Source organism: Saimiri boliviensis, chromosome 9 (genome assembly GCF_048565385.1).
Source record: "Saimiri boliviensis isolate mSaiBol1 chromosome 9, mSaiBol1.pri, whole genome shotgun sequence".
NCBI lineage: Eukaryota > Metazoa > Chordata > Mammalia > Primates > Cebidae > Saimiri > Saimiri boliviensis.
The window spans coordinates 58,871,539-58,892,428 of NC_133457.1; the positions used below are offsets into that span (position 1 = coordinate 58,871,539).

Consider the following 20,890-nt stretch of genomic DNA (forward strand, 5'->3'; position numbering starts at 1 on the left):
TTGAGCTTAATGTTACAGAGATTCATCAATGTTTTTGCATGTATTAATATTTCATTCTTTTTATTGCCAAATACTAATCCATGGTATGGATATACCATATTTTTTGATCCATTCATCCGTTGATGAACATTTGGGTCACTTCCAGTTTTGGGGTTTTATGATAAAATTGCTGTGAACATACATTTTTTGTGTGGTCATATACTTCTCTTGGGTCAGTACCCAGGCATGGAATTACTTGGTTATATGCATATTAGCTGCATACATTTTATATATACATACATACATGCATACAAATATATGTATACACACATATATGTGCATATTAAACTTTGGTGAATTATGTTGAAAGAAATCATGGGTTGGTTTATTGAAAACAGCATAACATTGAGGTGAAGAAACCATAGTATTACCATCACATTATGTTGTTAGAGTTATGTGGCACTAGATACTAATCACAGTTCACAGCTCATACTTACTGAGGTCTAGGCTAAGTTATTTACTTGTATTATCCTATTCTGTCCTCTTGACAACTCTATGTCATAGGTTCTAATATTTTCCCCAAGGCAAGTAAGTGGTAAAGCCAAGATTCAAACCCAGGGATTGTGGGTACAGAGCCCACGGTTCTAACCTCTGTTCATTATTACTGTGTTCTAGATGTTGTTTCCTTTGAGAACACCATGGTTTAGCTCTGATTCACTTTCTCGTCATAAACAGGAGGCTTGGAGGACTTTACATGAAGGACAAGTTTGGGGGTTTCTGATCTACTGGACTGTACCACCAGTAGCCAGAACAATTTTCAGAAAATGTTCAAAAAATGCGTGCTAGCTGAGAACCCTAGGATGGTTTTCTTTTTCCTTTCCAGCAGCTGCTGTGGAACAGCAGGTAGGCAGATACCTCCAAGCCCATGCACAGAGGCCACATGGACCCTCACTGGATCAGCAGAGGCTTAAGAATATAGTTGTCCCTGGGTGCACCCAGCCCTGGGCACTCATGTATGTGTCTGTGAGGCAGAGCTTTGAACTCCTCCTCACATTTACCACATGCCAGAAAACCAAACCACAAGTCCCTGACCACACCGACAGGTCCAGAGCACAGCCCCAGCTCTTCTGAGCAGCACAGAAGTAGAGAATTCTGTCTGATTGTTGGTGCCCATGGCCCCAGGCCACAAAGACACCACAAAGATACCTGTTTCTGGGGCCAAAAGACCCACTGGCAACACTTTCCTGGCTGCGTAGACACTTGGCATTTGTGGAAACTGGCTGTGGCATATCAGGACTGGTCTAGCCCACATTTTTGGAGCAGGAGACCTCAGGTCTGAGAAAACAAGACCTGATGCCCACCCAGGCCTGGGTATGTGGGTGGCAGGAGAGGGGCATCACTGCTTACTGTGACAGGGAGGACTGGGGCTGCCCTCTGCAGCCCTGCCCAACAGCTACTCAAGCCCCCAAGGTTGTGCTGACCCAGCCCACTCTCCCAGAGCTGCAGCACAATGGCTCACCCAGAGCTGGTTTCACAAAGCCACTGGGATCTTTAGACTCCTAGCCCTTGCTGCCCCTGTTCTGTCTGCAATGTCCTGTCCTCCCTTCCCTACTATTATCCCCTCAACGTAGCCATCTCACTGCCACTGCTTAGGAAGTCTCCCTAACAGCCTTTCTCCTTTGTGTCATGAAAAAATATTCACCTCTTGCTTATCTTGACACAGTTAACTCGAGAGTGGGGAGGAGTTATCTATCTATCTATCTATCTATCTATCTATCTATCTATCTATCTATCTATCTATCTATCTATCATCTATCTGAAGCACCCATAAGTCTGAGCATTGGACTTTGCCTGACCCTGGACAAATAAATGACCAACAGCAGGTTTGTGGTAATGAGCTCAGAGGCTTTCACACTTCCCTGGGAGACCCTGAACTAAGTGTTCTCTATCAGCTGTACCAAGCAATGCAATCAATTGGTTCCAATCTGGTATCACAGCTGGAGAACTTCCCCAGAGTTATTCCAGAGACACCAGGCTTTCTCGAGGCAGACCTGGAAATTAGCTACTCTCAAAAATTCCTGATCATTCACCAAGACAGGGGCACATCCAGCTCTCTTCTTGATGACATAAAGGAAGGGAATAATTTCACTCCTGTTTTTAAAGGCAATAGAGGCAATCATAAAGTATTCAGGGGAAGAGGAATACAGGGCTAAGAAGGTGAAGGGAGCTGGAAAGAGGGAAGCAGGTCTTAAAGATGGGGAGAAACAGAAGCACACACCCAGTGGAGCCTTTTGGGGCAATAGAGGATGAGAGGAAAAATCAAGGCCTCCAGACCCCAAGCTGCAGACCCCACAGACAAGCTGCCAAGAGAAGCAAATCCAGAAAACCCGAGTGGAGGCAGCTGATCTCATCAGCATCCAGTTGGTTAAAAATAGCTTCACTTATTAGTTTAAGTGAGATCACCACAGGGCTGGAAATTCACTGTCAGTGAAACAAAAATGCCGAAAGGAAAATGAGAAAAGTCTACATTCACAATGAACTTTCTTTCTATAAAGAAACACAGGAGGAAGCTGCCTGAACATTCCGCAGGCTCTGTTTTCCTTCTGGGCTCTTTATGAGGCACATGCCTGCCATTTTTGGAATTAGCCCTCTTCATCCTTCCAGCGTTGCCAAAGAGAAGCAGCTTAGCACCATGCAGCATCACTGGGACAAAGGCCAGCTCTGGAGGGATACTGCAGGGGCGTCTGCTGAGCTGGACCTCACCTACACTCACGCGGGAGCCTCCCGGCACAGCCTGTTCTCCTCCGCTTCTGCCAAGGCGCTGCACCTTCCTCCAGCAAACAGATTTCCCTTGTTGACTGTGCTGTCGACAAAGGCTCTACTGAGGAAAAGCAGCAACTCTGCTGAGAAGGGCGGGCCCTATGGGAGCCGTTCACATGCTCTTTCTAAAGGAGAAAAGGCAGAGGGACAGGGATAGAACTCTCTGAGTGACTTTGGGCATCCATCCTGCTTTTCCGCTAAGCCTCAGGAAAACAGCCCTGTGGCTCTCATGCCATCTGAGCAGGCATTCCTGGGTCCTCTTCATGGCTCACCTGAAGCTTCCTCACCAATCAGCCCCAGTAGGACCAAGACTCCTGTCTCCCCATCCAGACTCCCTTGTTCAGCGGCTAAGATTCCTGTGCAAGACTTCCTTGACCAAGGCTCCTGTCCAGCCCCTGCTTTGGTGGCAAGGGGTAGCCAGGCTAGGCTAGGGGTGAGCTGCTCTGGGCCGCCGGGCCCCCAAGCACTGCAACAGTGAGGAGCCACATACATTGCCCGCTCTGTTCAAACGGAATGTGCACACACACGCCAACAGATGTCACGGGAGCCTCGGCACAGGCCTCCTCTAAAGCGTGCTGTTCTGCTCCGCTCACACGTGGACATGAGCTCAGGGAGCCCAGAAGCCAACACAGACACTGTGCCTCTGGAACACATCTAGTCAGTTTGCTGCTGAGCCTTCTGGCTCACCGAGCCGGGTCTCCGTACCCTCTAATTCCAATGCACTCCCTCCAACTGGCTCGCCATGACTAAGTGTTATTTGTTTTTTAGGTTTATTTTTGTCCCATGCTGTTGCTGTTTTTGGAGGTGTATGTAGACCACTTTGCTGTTGTTGTCTGAGAGAGGGCTAGGGTCCCATTCTGTTGCTCGGGCTGGAGTGCAGTGGCATGATCATAGCTCACAGCAGCCTCACCTCCCGGAGTCCAGAGGTCCTCTTGCCTCAGCCTTCAGAGTAGCTGGGACTACAGGGTGCACCAGCATGCCCAGCTAATTTTTTTATTTTTTGAAGAGATGGGCTCTTGCTGTGTTGCCCAGGCTGGTCTCAAACTTCTGGGCTCAAGTTATCTTCCTGCCTTAGCCTCCCGACGTGCTGGGACAACAGGCATGAGCCAACATGCCCGGTCTGAGCTTTTCGTTTTGTTTTGTTTGTTTGTTCATTTGTTTGTTTTTTGAGACAGTCTTGCTCTGTTGCCCAGGATGAAGCACAGTGACGTGATCTCAGCTCGCTGCAACCTCCTCCCCCTGGGTTAAAGCGATTTTCATGCCTCAGCCTCCTGAGTGGCTGGGATTACAGGCACGTGCCACCATGTCTGGCTACAGCCTGAACTTTTAGACATTGAACATTTTTATATAATTTCAAAGTGACATAAACATTACAAAAGCAAGGAACCCGCCCTTTATGCAGGGTCACCAATGTGTTTTCATTTTGCCCCGTTTGCTTCCTCATTCTCTTCTCTCTCTTCCTCCCTCCACACCATACACACACACAAACACACACACACCTGTGTATACACATATATGTGAATATGTATATATATGTATCTATAATTCTTTTTTGAATCATTGGAGAGTAAGTTGTAGATACACTGTCCCTTTGTCCCTAAAAATCTTGGTGTGCATTTCCTAAAAACAAGGGTATTCTATTATATAACTGCTGTAAAGTTATCCAAATCAGAAAATTTAAATGTTGATATAATACTATTATTTAACTTATAACCCATATTCAAATTTAGTCAATTATAGATACTGTTTCCTAGTTCAGGATACAATCTAGGATCACAAATTGCATTTCATTGTCAACTCTTTTAATAGTGTATCTTAATCTAGACCAGTTGCTTACTTAGCCTTTCTTATTCTTGATGTTGTTAAAAAAAGAGTAGGATGTTCTTCAATTTGAGTTTGATTAACGTTTTCTTGTGATTAGACTCAGTTACACATTTTTGGAAGGAATACGCCTGAAAATGAATCACTGAATCGATGTGTTCTTTGAGTGCAATGTATCATCAACATTGAGTTGTCCATGACTGAAATCTGGAGTCACCATCATGATGTTGACTTTGGTGCCCTGTACGACACGAATGGATGTTCTCAGCCTCTGGCTTCATGCACTACAGTTGTGGGCAAAAGGGGCACACACTTGGGTACGTATAACTTGCTTAATGGTCTATGAGATGGAAAGTCCAGGCTGGCCTGTTGGGTGAGGAGGAACACATGTCTCAGCTGCCCTTGTACCCCCCAGCCAACAGCCAGCCAACTCCCAGGAGCCAGGCTACCTAGCCAACAGCAGCTGACCACAGACTTACGAATGAGTCCCACCAAGACCAGCAGAAAAGCAACCAAATGGGTGGTTTACAAAACTGTAAGCCAAATAAACAGTGGCTGTTTTAAGCCACTACAATTTGGAGTGATATATTAGCTAGCAAAAGCTAACTGATATCTCCTGCTCATTGGAGAAACAAATAAGACTCAGAAGCCCTACCTATTTCTTTGACATGACTGAAGAAAAAAAGTTGTCCCGTTTTGCTTCTGGCTCTGTTCTGTCTCCTTCTATTTATGCGACCCTCTGCCTATGTTTAAAATTTAAAAGACTATTTAAATTTACTAATGTGGGTCAGGTGCAGTGGCTCACGCCTGTAACCCCAGCACGTTGGGAGGCCAAGGAGGGCAGATCACCTGAGGTTAGGAGTTCAAGACCAGCCTAGCCAACATGGTGAAACCCTGTCTCTACTAAAAATACAGTAAATTAGCTGGGTGTGGTGGAACACGCCTGTAGTCCCAGCTAGTTGGGAGGCTGAGGCACGAGAATCACTTGAACTCAGGAGGCAGAGGTTGCAGTGACCTGAGATCACACCTTGCACTCCAGCCTGGGCAACAAGAGTGAGACTCTGCCTCAAAAAAAAAAAAAAAAAAAATTACTTGTGTGTGGGGGTTGGGGGCGGGTGGCGGAGGTTTAAAGAAAAAAGAAACCATAGATACTGCTCTCCCTGAATTTCTTGAAAACAAGGTCACATAGTTGCTTGATTGAACCAATGATGGCAGGAGACTTTCCCCACACCCTTCCACAGAAACCAGCAGATGCAGAGCCCTTCCTAGAGAGGGACCCCAGAATAGAAGAGCCTTAGGGTTCACCGTGACTCTTACTTTTACCAACTCCTCTGACTCCTTTCTTGGAGATGAGGATTTGGTGCCTCTGGGCTGCAGCCAGAGGATTTGGATTTTCAACAAGTTCTTCTGCTGTTTCACGGCATCGGGGAGTTTGGGGAACACTGCATTATAGAAAGAGTTCTCAACCTGGGCTGCACATTAGTATCACAGGGGGGTTTGAAAAAGCCAGAACATTACATCAGAATCTTTAGGGCTGGCACTGAGGCACCAGTATTTTTTAATACCACCCCCTGCCCACCCTCATGAGTCCAGTGTGCAGCCAGGAAGAGTCTGTGCTTGTTTCTATGACTGATGAGTTAGGAGCCTGCTTCCCCCTCCCCCATTCACACGAATATTCCTTTTCAACCGCATGTGTTTCTGATAACAGAGGTGCACTTATTTTGGTGCATACAAAATGCTGCCCTGGAGGCTTCTTTACGGTTTTCTCCTCACCACTCAGCTGATTTCCCAAAAGGAATTTGAATTTTCCTTACTGTGAGCAGTTCCCTAAATCCTATAAATTCCTTTTTTGGGAAAACAAAGAAAAAATATATATATAATCGAAGTTTTGCTCTTGTTGCCCAGGCTGAAGTGCAATGGCGCGATCTCGGCTCACCACAACCTCCGCCTTCTGGGTTCAAACCATTCTCTTGCCTCAGTCTCCCAAGTAGCAGGGATTATAGGCATGCTCCACGATGCCCAGCTAATTTTATATTTTTAGTAGAGGCAGGGTTTCTCCATGTTGGTCAGGCTGGTCTCGAACTCCCAACCTCAGATGATCGGCCTGCCTCAGCCTCCCAAAGTGCTGGCATTACAGGTGTGAGCCACCGTGCCTGGGCTATTTTTTTTTTTTTTAGTGTACTGTCCAATATGAAGAGAGACTGAAGGGCAAGCTTTGGACATCAGCAGCTGTATGAGATGCTGCCAGGGCTCTGCCCATATTCTCTAGACACCTTTACCACTCCCATGCATAGGGACTCTGGGTAGGCACCTTTGCCTCTTTGTTGAAGGGTAGCACTCAGGCTTCAGGGACCTTTTGCCTGTGCACACACAAAAACCAGAAGAGCCTGGGAATTTGTATCTCCTGAAGCAACCCTTCACCCATGACTGATAGGTGTGGCATAAATACTCCAGCTCCCTCACCCCAATCAGAAAAACTGCGGTTACATACATATACTATCTCCAGGGGTTTCTTGAGTCACTGAGCCAGTTACCCACCGCCTCACCACCACTGTGAACTTCGACTAATGTTGCACTGATGCGTGACCCCCTTCCCTGTCTTGTCCACCTCCCCATCGCCCCATTGGCTTTTCTTTGGAAGACTTCCTGATACACCATGTCTAGTAAATCTTCATTCCAAGGTTTTCTTCTAAAGAAACTGATCTAATATAGCAACCCCCAAGAGCACACTCTCCAGCACCTTTAAAAAGACTCTGGCACTCACCTTCATCCTTAATACAAAGGGCACTATACGTGCCACCCGGAACTGGGTTGCTCTCAATCCTCACGTCGACAGCTCTCATGATTTGCTGTTCTCCACTTCCTTTGCTACACATGGTTGTTCTGAAATAGACAAAAAAAGACTGTGTGAGGAGAACTCTGGGTTGAAAATAATAAGAAAGAATAATTCTCTTCTGCTGTCAGCTCTGGCTGAAAGCATTAATCTGGACACATTCTCTGCAAAAAAAAAAAAAAAAAAAAAAAAAAAAAAAAAAAAAAGGTCTAAATTCAGAAATACAGCTGATGCTTCAGCTGAAGTCATAGGTATCAATTCAAGTTTCAAAGGCAATATATTGTTGATCTCTTCTAGTATATGTTTGCTTTTATTTCATAAAATTCTGCTATTTTCTTTTTCTTTTATTTTGCTCTTCAAATTTCTTTCGATCTTTAGTTAATGAACCTTCAGATTTTCCCCTTTTCTAACATAAATATTGAATGTTTTAGATTTCCTTCTAGGTATAGCTTTTGCTGCACCCCATGAGTTTGGGTATGTATATTTTTAATATCACTGAGTTCTAAATATATGCTGATTTCCATTATAATTTTTCTCTCATAATTTATTTCAGGATATCTTTTCTAAACAGCAAATACTTGAATTTTTAAAACTTCATTTCACAATATCTCTTTACTAATTGGAGCCTCTTGTCTACTTACACTTAATCACCAATCTAATTTAAATCTGCTTTTTCTTAATTCTGTCCATTTTCTCTTCTTTTCCTCTTCTTTCTTTTTCCCACTTTGGATTATCTGAATTCTTCTTCTTTTTTGGGAGGCGGGGGGTATTCTCATTTTTCTCTGTATTGATTTGGAAGTTAAACATCATTTCAGTATTTTTTTCAGTGGTACCCAGAAGTCACACTTCTTTGACTTATTAAAATGTAATATTATGGCCGGGTGCGGTGGCTCAAGCCTGTAATCCCAGCACTTTGGGAGGCCGAGGCGGGTGGATCACGAGGTCAAGAGATCGAGAGCATCCTGGTCAACATGGTGAAACCCCGTTTCTACTAAAAATCCAAAAAATGAGCTGGGCATGGTGGCACATGCCTGTAATCCCAGCTACCCAGGAGGCTGAGGCAGGAGAATTGCCTGAACCCAGGAGGCGGAGGTTGTGGTGAGCCGAGATCGCGCCATTGCACTCCAGCCTGGGTAACAAGAGCAAAACTCTGCCTCAAAAAAAAAAAAAAAAAAAGTAATATTATTTTTAACATCTACTCTAATAATACAACTTGAAATACTTAAAATACTATACATGAATATACTTAAAATACTTCCCACTGATATAAACCATTTTTTAGTATCCAGTGTTACTATTACTGCTTCAGACAATTACATAATTTCAATTGGTCCACATATTTACTCTTTCCATTTATTCTTTTATGACTCCCCAGTCTTCCTCATGCAATGTTTTCCTCCTGCCTGAAGAGCACTCATTGGTGTTTAAGTGCAGATTGGATGTAATGAATTCTCTCACCTTTTGTCTGTCTGAAAATGTCTTTATTTCACCTTTATTATTGGGAGATGTTTTTCACTGCAGATAAAATTCTAGGTTGGTAGTTAATTTTCTTTCAGTACTTTCAAAATATCTAAAGTCTTTAGGCTTTTATTGTCAGTTTACTGTTGCTCCTTTAAAGACAATCTATTTTTTATTTTTTAAAATATTCTTTTCTTCATATATGATTCTATGATGTGCCTAGCTGTGAATTTCTTTGTATTTGTCTTGCTTGAGCTTTGCAGGGATCTTTGAATATGTGTCTTGATGTTTTTCTTCAGTTGTGGATCATTCTCATATTACTTTTACTCTATTTTCTTTTTTCTTTCTCTTCTCCTTTTAGAATTCAAATTATGTTGCATCTTCTTTGTCTTTTACCCTTTATTGTATATTTTTTCTTCCTTTTTCCCTCTGTTATTTATTCTGGATATCTTCCTCTGAAATTTCTTCCAGTTCACTAATCCTCTCTTTGGCTTTTTTTTTTTTTTTTTTTTTAAGTTTTTCTCTCTGTTTTCTTTCTGTCTTTCTTCTTTCTCTTTCTCTTTCTTTCCTTCCTTCCTCTTTCTTTTTCTCTATTTTCTTTCTTTTGTTCTTTCTCTCCCTGTCTTTTTTATCTTTCTTTTTGAGGCAAGGTCTCATTATGTTGTCTAGACTATATTTAAACTTTGAACTTCTTGGCTTAAGTGATCCTCCTGCTTCAGCCTCCCAAGCAGCTGGGGCTACAGGCATGCACCACCATATCCAGCCTTCTTCAGCTCTTTTAAATGAGCTATTAGATCTGTCCATTAAGTTCTTAATTTTATTTACTATATTTTTCATGTGTAGAGTTTCCATTTGGTATTTTAGTTTTCTACCCTCTGCCAAAATTCTCCTTCTCATCTTTTATATCTTTGAACACATCGAGGACAGTTAAAGTCTGCATCTACCAGTCCTAATGTCTGGAGTTTCTATTACTTATTGTTTCTTCTGAATTTTATTCTATTTGCCTTGTCTCCTCATGCAACTATTTTATATTGTGTGACAAATCCCACACTGACTAAATTGTTTGTTTAAATAAATTGAGGTCTTGGATACTATCTTTCTCAAAAGATAATTTTTATTTGATTCTCCTAGACATCCAGGGCACTGGGAATTCCGGGTCATCTCAATCCAAATTCATGGCTACAGAGAGAGTATTTGAAGATGTGCTGCTGCTCACAGCAGGGCCTGTGTCTAGTTCACTTTACAGTGTAGTGTGTCCAGCTTACCCTTAGGGCATAGCCCTGCAAGGTCCCAACCCAAAGCAAAAGGGCTCACCAGGTCCCCTCCTACACGGAAAATGAATTCAAATCTCCATTCCCCTCGTCCCATGTGGCAAAGGTTCCCAGAAGACAAGTGGCCCCAAAGTCTGAGTTCATCATTCTAGGCCTTTATCATTCTCTGGATTTATGTGTACACTCAACATAAAGTCATAGAGATATCAGGCAGGTGTGCTGGATGTCTACTATGCTATCAATCACAAGATGCACCACACATTTAATCACTGCTTTTCAGTGTGTGGTGAGCGAGTGGAGAACTGTGCAGGAAAGACCCACAGTGAAATGTACATACTAATGGTCAGGTGCTTGTTTCCAGAAAATTAAAATAAAAGGATATTGAATAGGAATGGTGAAAAGAGCATAATACATTTTTTAAAAAGAAATAAAAAATTAAAGGGATAGAAAAACTATTTTTAACACATTATGTAGTAAATATAACAAGTAAGTATGTTTTCTTTATTTTCTTTCTTTCTTTCTTTATTTTGAGACAGTCTTACTTTGTCACCCAGGCTGGAGTGCAATGGCACCATCTAGGCTCACTGTAACCTCTGTCTCTCGGGTTCAAGTGATTCTCCTGCCTCAGCCTCCCAAGTAGCTGGGACTACAGGTGCACACCACCATGCCCAGCTAAGTTTTATATTTTTAATAGAGACCAGGTTTGGCCATATTAGCCAGGCTGGTCTCGAACTCCTGACTGCAAGTGATGCACCTGCCTTAGCCTCCCAAAGTGTTGGGATTACAGGTGTGAGCCACTGCACCCAGCTGTGTGTTTTCTTTGTAAAGTAGTATCATTTCAGCCTGCTGAGATCCACTAATATGTCTTAACACCTTATAGTAAACCCACAGAAGATGGACGTTTTTAATCGTCCAGTCCTGACATACAATGCCTTTGGGACCTAAGCCTAGTTGCAAGCTGTCTCTTCAGAATCCCTGAATATTCTGGTTATCTGATGAAATTTTACGGTAACAGAATTATGAAAAAGTATTCCTACTTGACTACATATGGAAATGCATGCATATTTTGTCTGTTCAAGAGCATGGATGTAAAACGTAAGGCAGAGAGGACCACGGTTCCAGATTCACCGAAAGGCTTTGGAGGCAGCCTCAGTTGTCCCTTTATTCAGTTGCTGCTTCCAACTTGGCACATTTGGAGACACGAGTCAGCATGGCTGTCTGTGCTCTCTGTGGCCACTTGCCAGCCAGACCTCTTGAGGATCATCATCTACCGAAGCAGTTCTTGGTGCCTTGTTTGCTTTCACATTTTCCGTGGCAGGAAGAAAAGAGTGAAGTGGCCCCTGCCTTCTCCCAGCATGAAGTGTTTGTTTATTTGTGTTTTTGTTGCCTGTGTTTCTGAGAACTTACTAAAATATTTTCCCAGACCAATATTCTGAAGCATTTCTCCTACGTTTTCTTCTAGTAGTTTTATAGCTTTGGGGCTTACATTTAGGTCTATAATCATTTTGAGTTGATTTTTATATGAGGTGAGAGGTGGGCATCTAGTATTATTCTTCTGCATATAGATACCCAGTTCTCCCAGCACCGTTTATTGAAGATACTGTCCTTTTCCCAATGAGTGTTCCAAGTTCTAGTGTTGTGTGCCACTGTAGGATGGCTGTAGTTAATAACATATCATTTCAAACATCTAGAAGGAGGATATATAATGTTCCCAGCAAAAAAGAAATGATAAATATTTGAGATGATGAATATGCTAATTACCCTAATCTGATTACTCTCCAGTATGTGTATTGAAACATCACTATGTACCCCATGAATATGTACAATTATTATTTGACAATTTAAAAAATAAAATTAGGCCAGACACGGTGGCTCACACCTGTAAACCCAGCACATTGGGAGGCAGAAGCCAGAGGATTCCTTGAGCCCAGGAGTTTGAGACCAGCCTGAGCAATATAGCAAGACCTTGTTTCTATAAAAACAGAAAAATATAAACAAATAAAAATTTAAAACAAAGCAGGTTTCAACACTATTGGAAAGATTTCTCCTAGCTGGCCATAACAATTACTTCTCTAAAGAATTCCACCGGTCAGAAACTCAGTTAGCCACAGTAGGAATGGCTTGTCTCTGTATATATGTCTAGGACGTGAGCTGGCAAGACTCATAGGCTGGCAGTAACTCAATGGTTAGGGACTAGAATCACCTAGAGACATCTTTATTCACATTTTAGGCAGTTAATGCTGGCTCTTCGCTAGGACATTGGTTAGGTCTGTTGGCAAGAGCCCCTAAAGGAAGTATCTCCATGTGGTCTGGCCTTCCTCACACTCATCTCACACAGTCAGACTCCTCACAGCATCTCAAGGCTACAAAAGTGAGTGTCCTCAGAAATCTAGATGGAAGTGGCATGGATTCTTCCAACCTAACTTCAGAAATCATGTAATCTCACTCTTGCTGTATCCTATCAGTAGAGGCAAACACACTTGTTGATGCCAGAGTATGGAAAAATTTGTGGCCATATTTTGAAACCTCTATACCATGTTCTTACACATATATATGCAGTTGAGTATCCACAGGAGAAAAGAGATAAAGAATGTATACCAAACAGTTTATAGTCATTAACTCTGAGGTGGAGAAGAAGAGAGAAACTTACTTTGTTTTATATATATATAATATATATATATTTTATTATAAATACATAAATATATAAATATAAATATATTTATAAATATATAAATATATATAAATAATAAATATATATGTGTGTGTGCATGCATGTCTGTGTGTGCACACATGCGTGCATTATTTGAAATTTTCACAAGCATGTATTATTTTCATTACTTAAAAAAATTCAAGGCTGGGCAGGGTGGCTCACTCCTTTAATCCCAGCACTTTGGGAAGCCAAGGCACGAGGATTGCTGGAGCTCAGAGTTCGAGACCAGCCTGGGAAACATAGCAAGCACTCTTCATATCTATAAAAAATAAAAATAAAAACTTAGCCAGGTTGTGGTGGTACATGCCTGTAATCTTAGCTACAGGAGGCTGAGGCAGGAGAAACATTAGAGCTCGGGAGGTTGAATCTGCAGTGAGCTATGATTGTGCCACTGCACTCGAACCTGGCTGACGGAGTGAGACCCTATGTCTAAACCAAATAAGAATATTCAACATAACAAAGTAAGGGGATAAAAGAACTATGACAGAACGCCAGAAAAATGCTTTTGTAAGCAAACTCAAAACATAAACACATGCCAGACGTGGTATCTCACACCTGTAATTCCAGCACTTTGAGAGGCTGAGGCAGGTGGATCACCTGACGTCAGGAGTCCAAGACCAGCCTGGCCAATATGGTGAAACTCTGTATCTACTAAAAATACAAAAATTACCTGGGCATGGAGGCACACACCTGTAATCCCAGCTACCCAGGAGATAGAGGTTGCAGTGAGCTGAGATTGCGTCACTGCACTCCAACCTGGGAGAAGAGCTAGACTCCATCTAAAAAACAAAACAAAACGTGAACATACTAGAAGCTACTGCCCACTGCGCTCTGCCTGTACTGGTACCTCAACAGAACAACTACTGAGCACTATACAGGCCTTGGTGGTGCAGTTGGGGTACCTTGGAAAAGGAGTGCTCGCCTGACTTACCCAAGGGTGCCATCTGCTAGCCAGCCAGTGGCGCACACCGCAAAGGAGCAATCTTGGACCACTCTCCGCAGCTCATCTGCAGACACCAAGTGAGCGCCCCTGCTCTTGCAGGAAAGCCGAGCAGCCTCCAGGACTAGGCCCTGAGAGCCATTCTGAGACTCCAGCACAAAGAGCTTTCCTGTGTGGGAACAAGCACAAACACACGTGGACTCCAGGATCCATGGGAAGTTAGTCTCAGCAAACTCATCTGCTGGCAGAGGCCAGTCACAACCACAGTCCTTGCCTGAAGGCCCAAGTGCAGCAACTGCCATATGGCACACAATCCCTGGGACCGGGTGATGATAACTACACTAGCATTTTCATCCTTGGTTTTTTTTTTTCTCTTATCTTTTTTTTTTTTTTTTTTTTTTTTAATTAACCATCTGCTCTGGCGTGTTGATCTGGAAAAGCCCTTCAAATCTTTCCTTTAGCTGGGCGCGGTGGCTCAAGCCTGTAATCCCAGCACTTTGGGAGGCCGAGGCGGGTGGATCACAAGGTCGAGAGATCAAGACCATCCTGGTCAACATGATGAAATCCCGTCTCTACTAAAAATACAAAAAATTAGCTGGGCATGGTGGCACATGCCTGTAATCCCAGCTACTTAGGAGGCTGAGGCAGGAGAATTGCCTGAACCCAGGAGGCGGAGGTTGCGGTGAGCCGAGATCGCGCCATTGCACTCCAGCCTGGGTAACAAGAGCGAAACTCCGTCTCAAAAAAAAAAAAAAAAAATCTTTCCTTTAAAATGGTGTTTCACAAATATCATGTGTCAAGGCTTCTCTGAGTGTCCTAGGCTTCTCTGAGTTGGGTCACTCAATGTCCAAGGCACTGATTTAGGCCCCGGCTCTGCTGTCATCCGCCTCCCTCAGCCCTAGGATGCCCCCCTATACAACAGGTTGCTTTCCTTCTCTCTGTCCCTTGCCTTAGGACATTACCAGGCCCCTTTCACAGTACATTCATTTGTGTCTGCTGTCCTTCTCTCCAACTGGACAAGTAGACAGGGACCATGTCTGGTACACCTTGGCTTCCTGTAGCCATTAATATATGGACATGTAGTGGGCTTCAAAGAATGTGTGATCAGTGGGGGCATGGGAATGTGAATTCAGGAAGAGGTGAAAGCCAAGGCTGGAAGCAAATGAGAGTTTTAGGCAAGAAAACCATGGTACCGGAGGGAGCGCTGAGGTCCCCAGGAGCCTCCTGGAGGAATGAAGCAATGCCTTGGGTGGCCCTGTCAAGCTAAGGTAAAGGCAGGGGAGAAAATATCTACTTCGAATGAGACACCTTACTTCCATCTGTCACCAACTTTTTCATAATACGTCAGTTATTAGACTAAGACACAAGTCGTCTGCTTGCAAAAGTATTATAATAGACATAAGAATTCCCCAGCTTTGAAACCAAAAGTTATAATAAAAATACAAAATAATTAAGTAAACATATCCATAGGTTACTGGTACTCCTACATTTAACTATAAAAAGGTAATATCAACCAAACTGCAAGGAAAAACAAAAAGATCCACAATCCTTGAGGAAATATTTAACTACTATCCCTCTCAGTAATTATTAAAACAGAAAAGAAAATTAACACTCTTCATGCAAGAACCTATGTGCAGTACTGCATACCAAACTACAGAACACACATTCATTTTAGGCACATACAGAGCATTCGTACAACTGATCAAATCCTGAGATATAAAGCAAATCTAAAATACCTCAAAAGACAAAAACCATTCAAGGCATGCCTTTTTGACTACAACAAAGCTAAAATCACTTATTTACGTATGAAACACTTATATCGTGTTTACTAGGGGCCAGATTGCTGTTTAAACTGCTTTATAAATACTCATTATATTAATCCTTATGACAACTCTGATATAGGTGATATTATCATTCTCATTTTATAGTTAAAGTTTAGTATTAATACTAGTCCAAGATCACACAGCAGAGCTACAAAACCAGGCAGTATGGCTCCCTGTTAGTGCTTTCAATCAATGGGGTTATACTGCCTCTCAATAACAAAGCAAAAACTAGGAAAATCTCCTTGTGCTTGGAAATTACAAAATATACTTCTACATAAACTGTGTTCAAAGAAGAAATCACAACTGAAATAAAACATTTCAACTCAAGGGCCAAAAACTTGTGGAGAAACTAAAGTAGTTTAAGAGAAATTTGTAGCCTCAGAGTTCATATTATTAATACCAAAAAGTATAGTTGAGAACCAGTCATCTAAGTTTCTAGCTCAAAAAACTAACACAAAAGTTCCACAAAATCAAATCTTCTAAAGTAGAAGGAAGATATAACACAGATAGAGCAGAAATCAATAAAACGGAAAGCAGACATACAATCGAGAAAATAAAGCGAAAAGTTGTTTTTTTCTAAATAGTACTAAAATGGATAAACTCTTAGTAAGACTGATCAAGATAAAAAAGGAGAAAGGACAAATTACCAATATCAAGAATGAAAGGGAACATCACTACAGATCCCATGGACCCTGACATGATAATTAGAGATTATTACATTGTATATGCCACTACATCAGACAATCTAGACGAAGTGGGAAAAAAACCACTTAAAAAACAAAACTTAGCAATGCTGACACAAATTTACTTTTAAAATCTGGATCGTTCTTTCTCTACTAAAGAAATTAAATTCATTATTTAAAATCTTCCTACAAGAAAACCTTCAGACCCAGTTGACCTCACACCAAAAACTAACAAACAAAAGCCCTCCCCCACAGAAACCCTTTCAGAACGTTAAAGAGGGAACAATTTTCCACTTGGTTTAGGAATCATCATAAGTTTGATATCAACACTTGACAAGTGTATTATAAAAAATGAAAATTACAGGCCAATGTATTTTATGAACACAGATTCAATAATCCCAAACCTGTTTCCCTCACTCCAGGCTCAGTTCTAGGTCTTCTCACCCTAAAATTTTCCCTACAATTCTGTCCACACACATGATTTCAAAGACCATCCTTATACAGATGACATATTTTTAGAAATAGTTCCTCTGCAAATGTGTCTTCAAATATCTGTAATCCATCATAGTTAAGCTGAGCATTTCTTCTTCCTCCCATCACCATAGCACACAAATAACTAAATGCAGGAACTGGTGGTAGTTAAGAATTTAGTACCAAAAAGAATCCTTTGGTAATACAGCTTAAAACTCTTCCTGGTTCTAGTATAAAGGTTGGAGCTCAGAAAATAGAGTTTCTTAAAAGGAAGTGTACCTATAATTGTCCATTGCAGAAGTGGGGAAAAGAAAAGGAAGGATAATGAAGAAAAGGAACCATTTCTGGCAAGCAGTAACAGAGAGTCATGTGCTCTGATGGTGTTCTTACTTTCTCTTTGATCAATGACATTTCTGCCTTTAGTTTTCTATGACCCGTATCAAGCTAGATAGGCACAAAATATTGATCCTTATCCACATGGCATTCTACTTAAACAGTCATAACGGGTGAAACTCTAAGACCTTATGGATTGCAAAAATATTTATTTAAAAGTAATTAAAATTGGCACAAAATACCTTGTTCAAAAGGTAATATTAGCTCCAATTTATTCTACTTGCATTCTTTAAAATCAGCTTAATTTGCAATGTCAGTCAAAAAACACTACAGTGAAGAATTATCGGTAGACTGCTAATAGGTTTGGGATCCTTTCGGGGGTGATGGAAATGTTCTGGAATTAGATGCATGCAAACCATGGTTTTCACAACATAATGAATACACTAAAACCCACTTAATTGTACATTTCAAAATGGCATATTTTATGTGAATTATGTGTCAATTAAAAAAATTAACAGTGGTTACTAACAGCTTTCAAAGTTGAAAATGTTTTGTCTCTAACACCGTCTCTGAGGATATGGAGAAATAAGACATTTATTCTTAATTAGCAGCGAAGAGCTTTTCAAGCCTACACTTAAAACAGAGAGCACTAAAAACTCTAAGACCTAGACGGTTTTTTCCTTGGCTTTCCCCTTTCTCTGACAACCATGCTTTTTTCTTTCTTTTCTTTTCTTTCTTTTTTTTTTTCTTCTGTGTCTTCTAGTTTCACCAATATCGTTGGCTAAATAAGAATCACATTTTAAAGTATACGACGCATCCTAAATTGACAGAGGGCTTTTCTCTTCAGTCAATCTAATTCGTCCTAAGCTAGAACTCCCTCATGGGTGTGAGAACTGCTGGCTTTAAGCTTGCTTCCTTCAGATGCGCCTGTACCGAGTCAGCGGGATTTTGTTCCAATATGAAAACACAGCTGAATTAGCTTTTCAAAACCGAATGGACACAGAGCTCCAATCCTGCTCATTTAAGGCAAGTATTAAAAGCTAAATTCAGACTCAAAAAAAAAAAAAAAAAAAAAACCAAGCAAAAACTGGTTCAAGTCTCAGAGAACCTGCTGTAATCTGGCCCTTGCCCTTTTCTTTACCTCATGTCTCAAGACGTCCCCACCTAGCACCCTCGACTTCAGGCACTTCTATTTATCATTTGTCCCGTTTTTCCTGCCACTCAGAGCCTTTGCACGTGCCATTCCCTCTACCCAGGCCACTCTTCTCTTTCCCTTTGCCTCTCTGATTCCCACGCATCTTTCAGACCTTCCAGGACCACGTCAAAATATCTGAGGGAGTTTTCTAACCATCGGCGGTGTCCTCTGGAGCACATTAATAGACGTAGAGAAACAAGGACGGTGGAAAGTCACCCGCTAGCAGAGGACGTTCTAGGACACCTTAGAGGTGATTTCATTTGAACTTTCTTGGAGACCTTAGGAAAGCCAGCGGCGGGACTGCGGGACCTGCGCGCTCGGCGCTCAGGGAGGGTCCAGGCACCAGGCGGGCGTTTGGGCGCGCGGGCAGGGGGAGATTTGGTGGGCCAGGGGAGGGATGCTGGGTCTTAGGACCACTGCTCGCTCGTTCCTCAAGAGCTTGCGCTCGCCGCTTGCCGGCCGGTCAGAGGTAGCAGCCCCGGCGAGCTGCGCCTTCCCTGCCCGGAACCCACGCTCCACCCCCCGCCCCGCCGCCTCACGCACACTCACCATCCGCCCGCACCGAAAGGCGCGGCAGACCGAACAGGAGCAGTGCCGCCGCCCAGAGCCCGGACAGGCGGCTGTGCCACCGGGCACGCGGGCGGGGTCCTTCGGCGGTCATGGTCCGGGAGTACGCGGGCCAGCGGGGTCGGGTGACCGCTCCGGCTGCGCTCCGGTTGCCCAGGCCACGGCCCAGCGTGCGCCACTCGGCTTGCGCTCTGCGCTCGGCTCGCGAATCGCAGGCTTTGCGCCGGGCGCGCGGAGAGGGAGGAGCGCTGAGAGCCCAGGGAGTCTCGGGACGCTGGAGCCGCAGCGCCTGGGCTGCCGAACTCCCGGGGGTCTTCTCTGTGGCGCCGAGGAGGCGGCTGTAACCCGGCTCCGCCTTCGCGCTGGGCACCTGGAAACCTTGGTGCCAAAAGAGGCCGCGCCGGACCGCGCGCTCCGCAGGCGCAGCGGGGCGGAGGGCGCAGGGAGGCGGGAAGAGTGACGAGCCGGCCGCAAGGAGTTCCCGCCCGTCTGGGGGACCGTCGGCGAGAGGGTGACGCAGTCTGAGAGCTCGAGCCCCTCTGGCAGGACCGTTAGCAAACGGGTGTCTAACTCTGTCCTCTGCCTCTGTACTTTTCAGCTGGACTCCTCCCACTACTTTTTTTTTTTTTTTTTAATGAGTAGAGGAAAATCTAACTTACCAACCTCACTCTAAGGTGTGAAACGCACGGAGTAGCGAAATTCCATTTTCCTAAAAGCGTAGCTTGAGAGTCACTGAGGAAAAGACATCTTGAGGAACGCTTTCTTCACCACTCTTCCTGGTACACTCTAGTATTCCTCAAGGAGCAGCAAGAGCACTGGCGAGGTTGTCATCATTATCACCCATCTCCCAAATCAGGGCTCTTTGACCTCGAAAGGCCCTGAGATTTGGACCCTGTCAGTCTGATCTGGGAATCTACGCTCCAAGTAAGTGTCCCAACGGATTCTGATACAGGCTAAGGCGGTCGGATCACGAAGTCAGGAGATGGAGACCATCCTGGCCAACCCAGGATGGTCTAATACAAAAATTAGCCGGGCATGGTGGTGCAAGCCTGTAGTCCCAGCTATTCGGGAGGCTGAGGCAGGGGAATCGCTTGAACCCGGGAGGCAAAGGTTGCAGTGAGCCCAGATTGCACCACTGCGCTCCAGCCTGGGCAACAGAGTGAGCCTCCATCTAAAAATAAATAAATAAATAATATATGTGTGTGTGTGTATATATATATATGTGTGTGTGTGTGTGTGTGTGTATATATATACATAATATATATATTAGTATATATATAAATATATGTATATATAATATATATTATAAATATATGTAATATATATACACATATAAATATATATACATATATATATTTACTTAGCTCCTTCCCTTTTAACAGATAGCTGGTAATCTAAGGACTGAGGCTTCACACATCTGGGCTGGAGGGGACATTTTAAAGCCTAGTTAGTGCTGAGAATGGAGGGGAGGGATCAGAAGGTACCTACCAGAGCTACTAACTCACTTACTCAGGAGCTTTACCTAGTAACATTTTTAAAACAGCCAATTGAATATTACTACTTAATCCTAATGACATTTTAAAGATTCTGTTTATTCACAATTGTCTTGTCCTGTTCTGATGTGAGATGGCATGCTCTAAAGGTAATTGATATGGTTGCTTTAGAAGACCTGCTCTTTCCTCTAGTACTCCAGAAATTCCTCTCCTAGGAGTATGTCCAAAAGAATGAAATCCTATATTCACAAAAAAATCTGTGCACGACTGTTTGTAGCAGCTTTATTTGCAATGATCAAAAGCTGGAAACAATTCAGATATCAACAGATGAACAGAAAAACAAACTGTCATATTCACACAATGGAATACTGTCCAACAATACCAGGAATGAACTACTGAATGAACTACTCAACATGTGAATGAATCTCAAGGATAGCATACAGAGTGAAAGAAGCCTTACACAAAACAATTCACATTGTGTGATTCCTTTTAT

General features: G+C 43.0%; 1 protein-coding gene across 2 annotated transcripts in view; it reads right to left on the reverse strand.

Moving 5' to 3' along the window:
- SUSD5 (sushi domain containing 5) overlaps nucleotides 1–19,487 on the reverse strand; it is a 45,835-nt gene extending 26,348 nt beyond the window's left edge. For both annotated transcript variants that reach the window (XM_074405935.1, XM_039461819.2), the window contains exons 1-3: nucleotides 18,887–19,487; nucleotides 13,824–14,001; nucleotides 7,385–7,503 (exon numbers count right to left, since the gene is read on the reverse strand). In XM_074405935.1, the coding sequence (XP_074262036.1) occupies nucleotides 7,385–7,503; nucleotides 13,824–14,001; nucleotides 18,887–18,998 (409 nt within the window). In that variant the 5' untranslated portion in view covers nucleotides 18,999–19,487. The remainder of the gene's footprint in view (nucleotides 1–7,384; nucleotides 7,504–13,823; nucleotides 14,002–18,886) is intronic.
- Nucleotides 19,488–20,890: the final 1,403 nt, after the last annotated feature.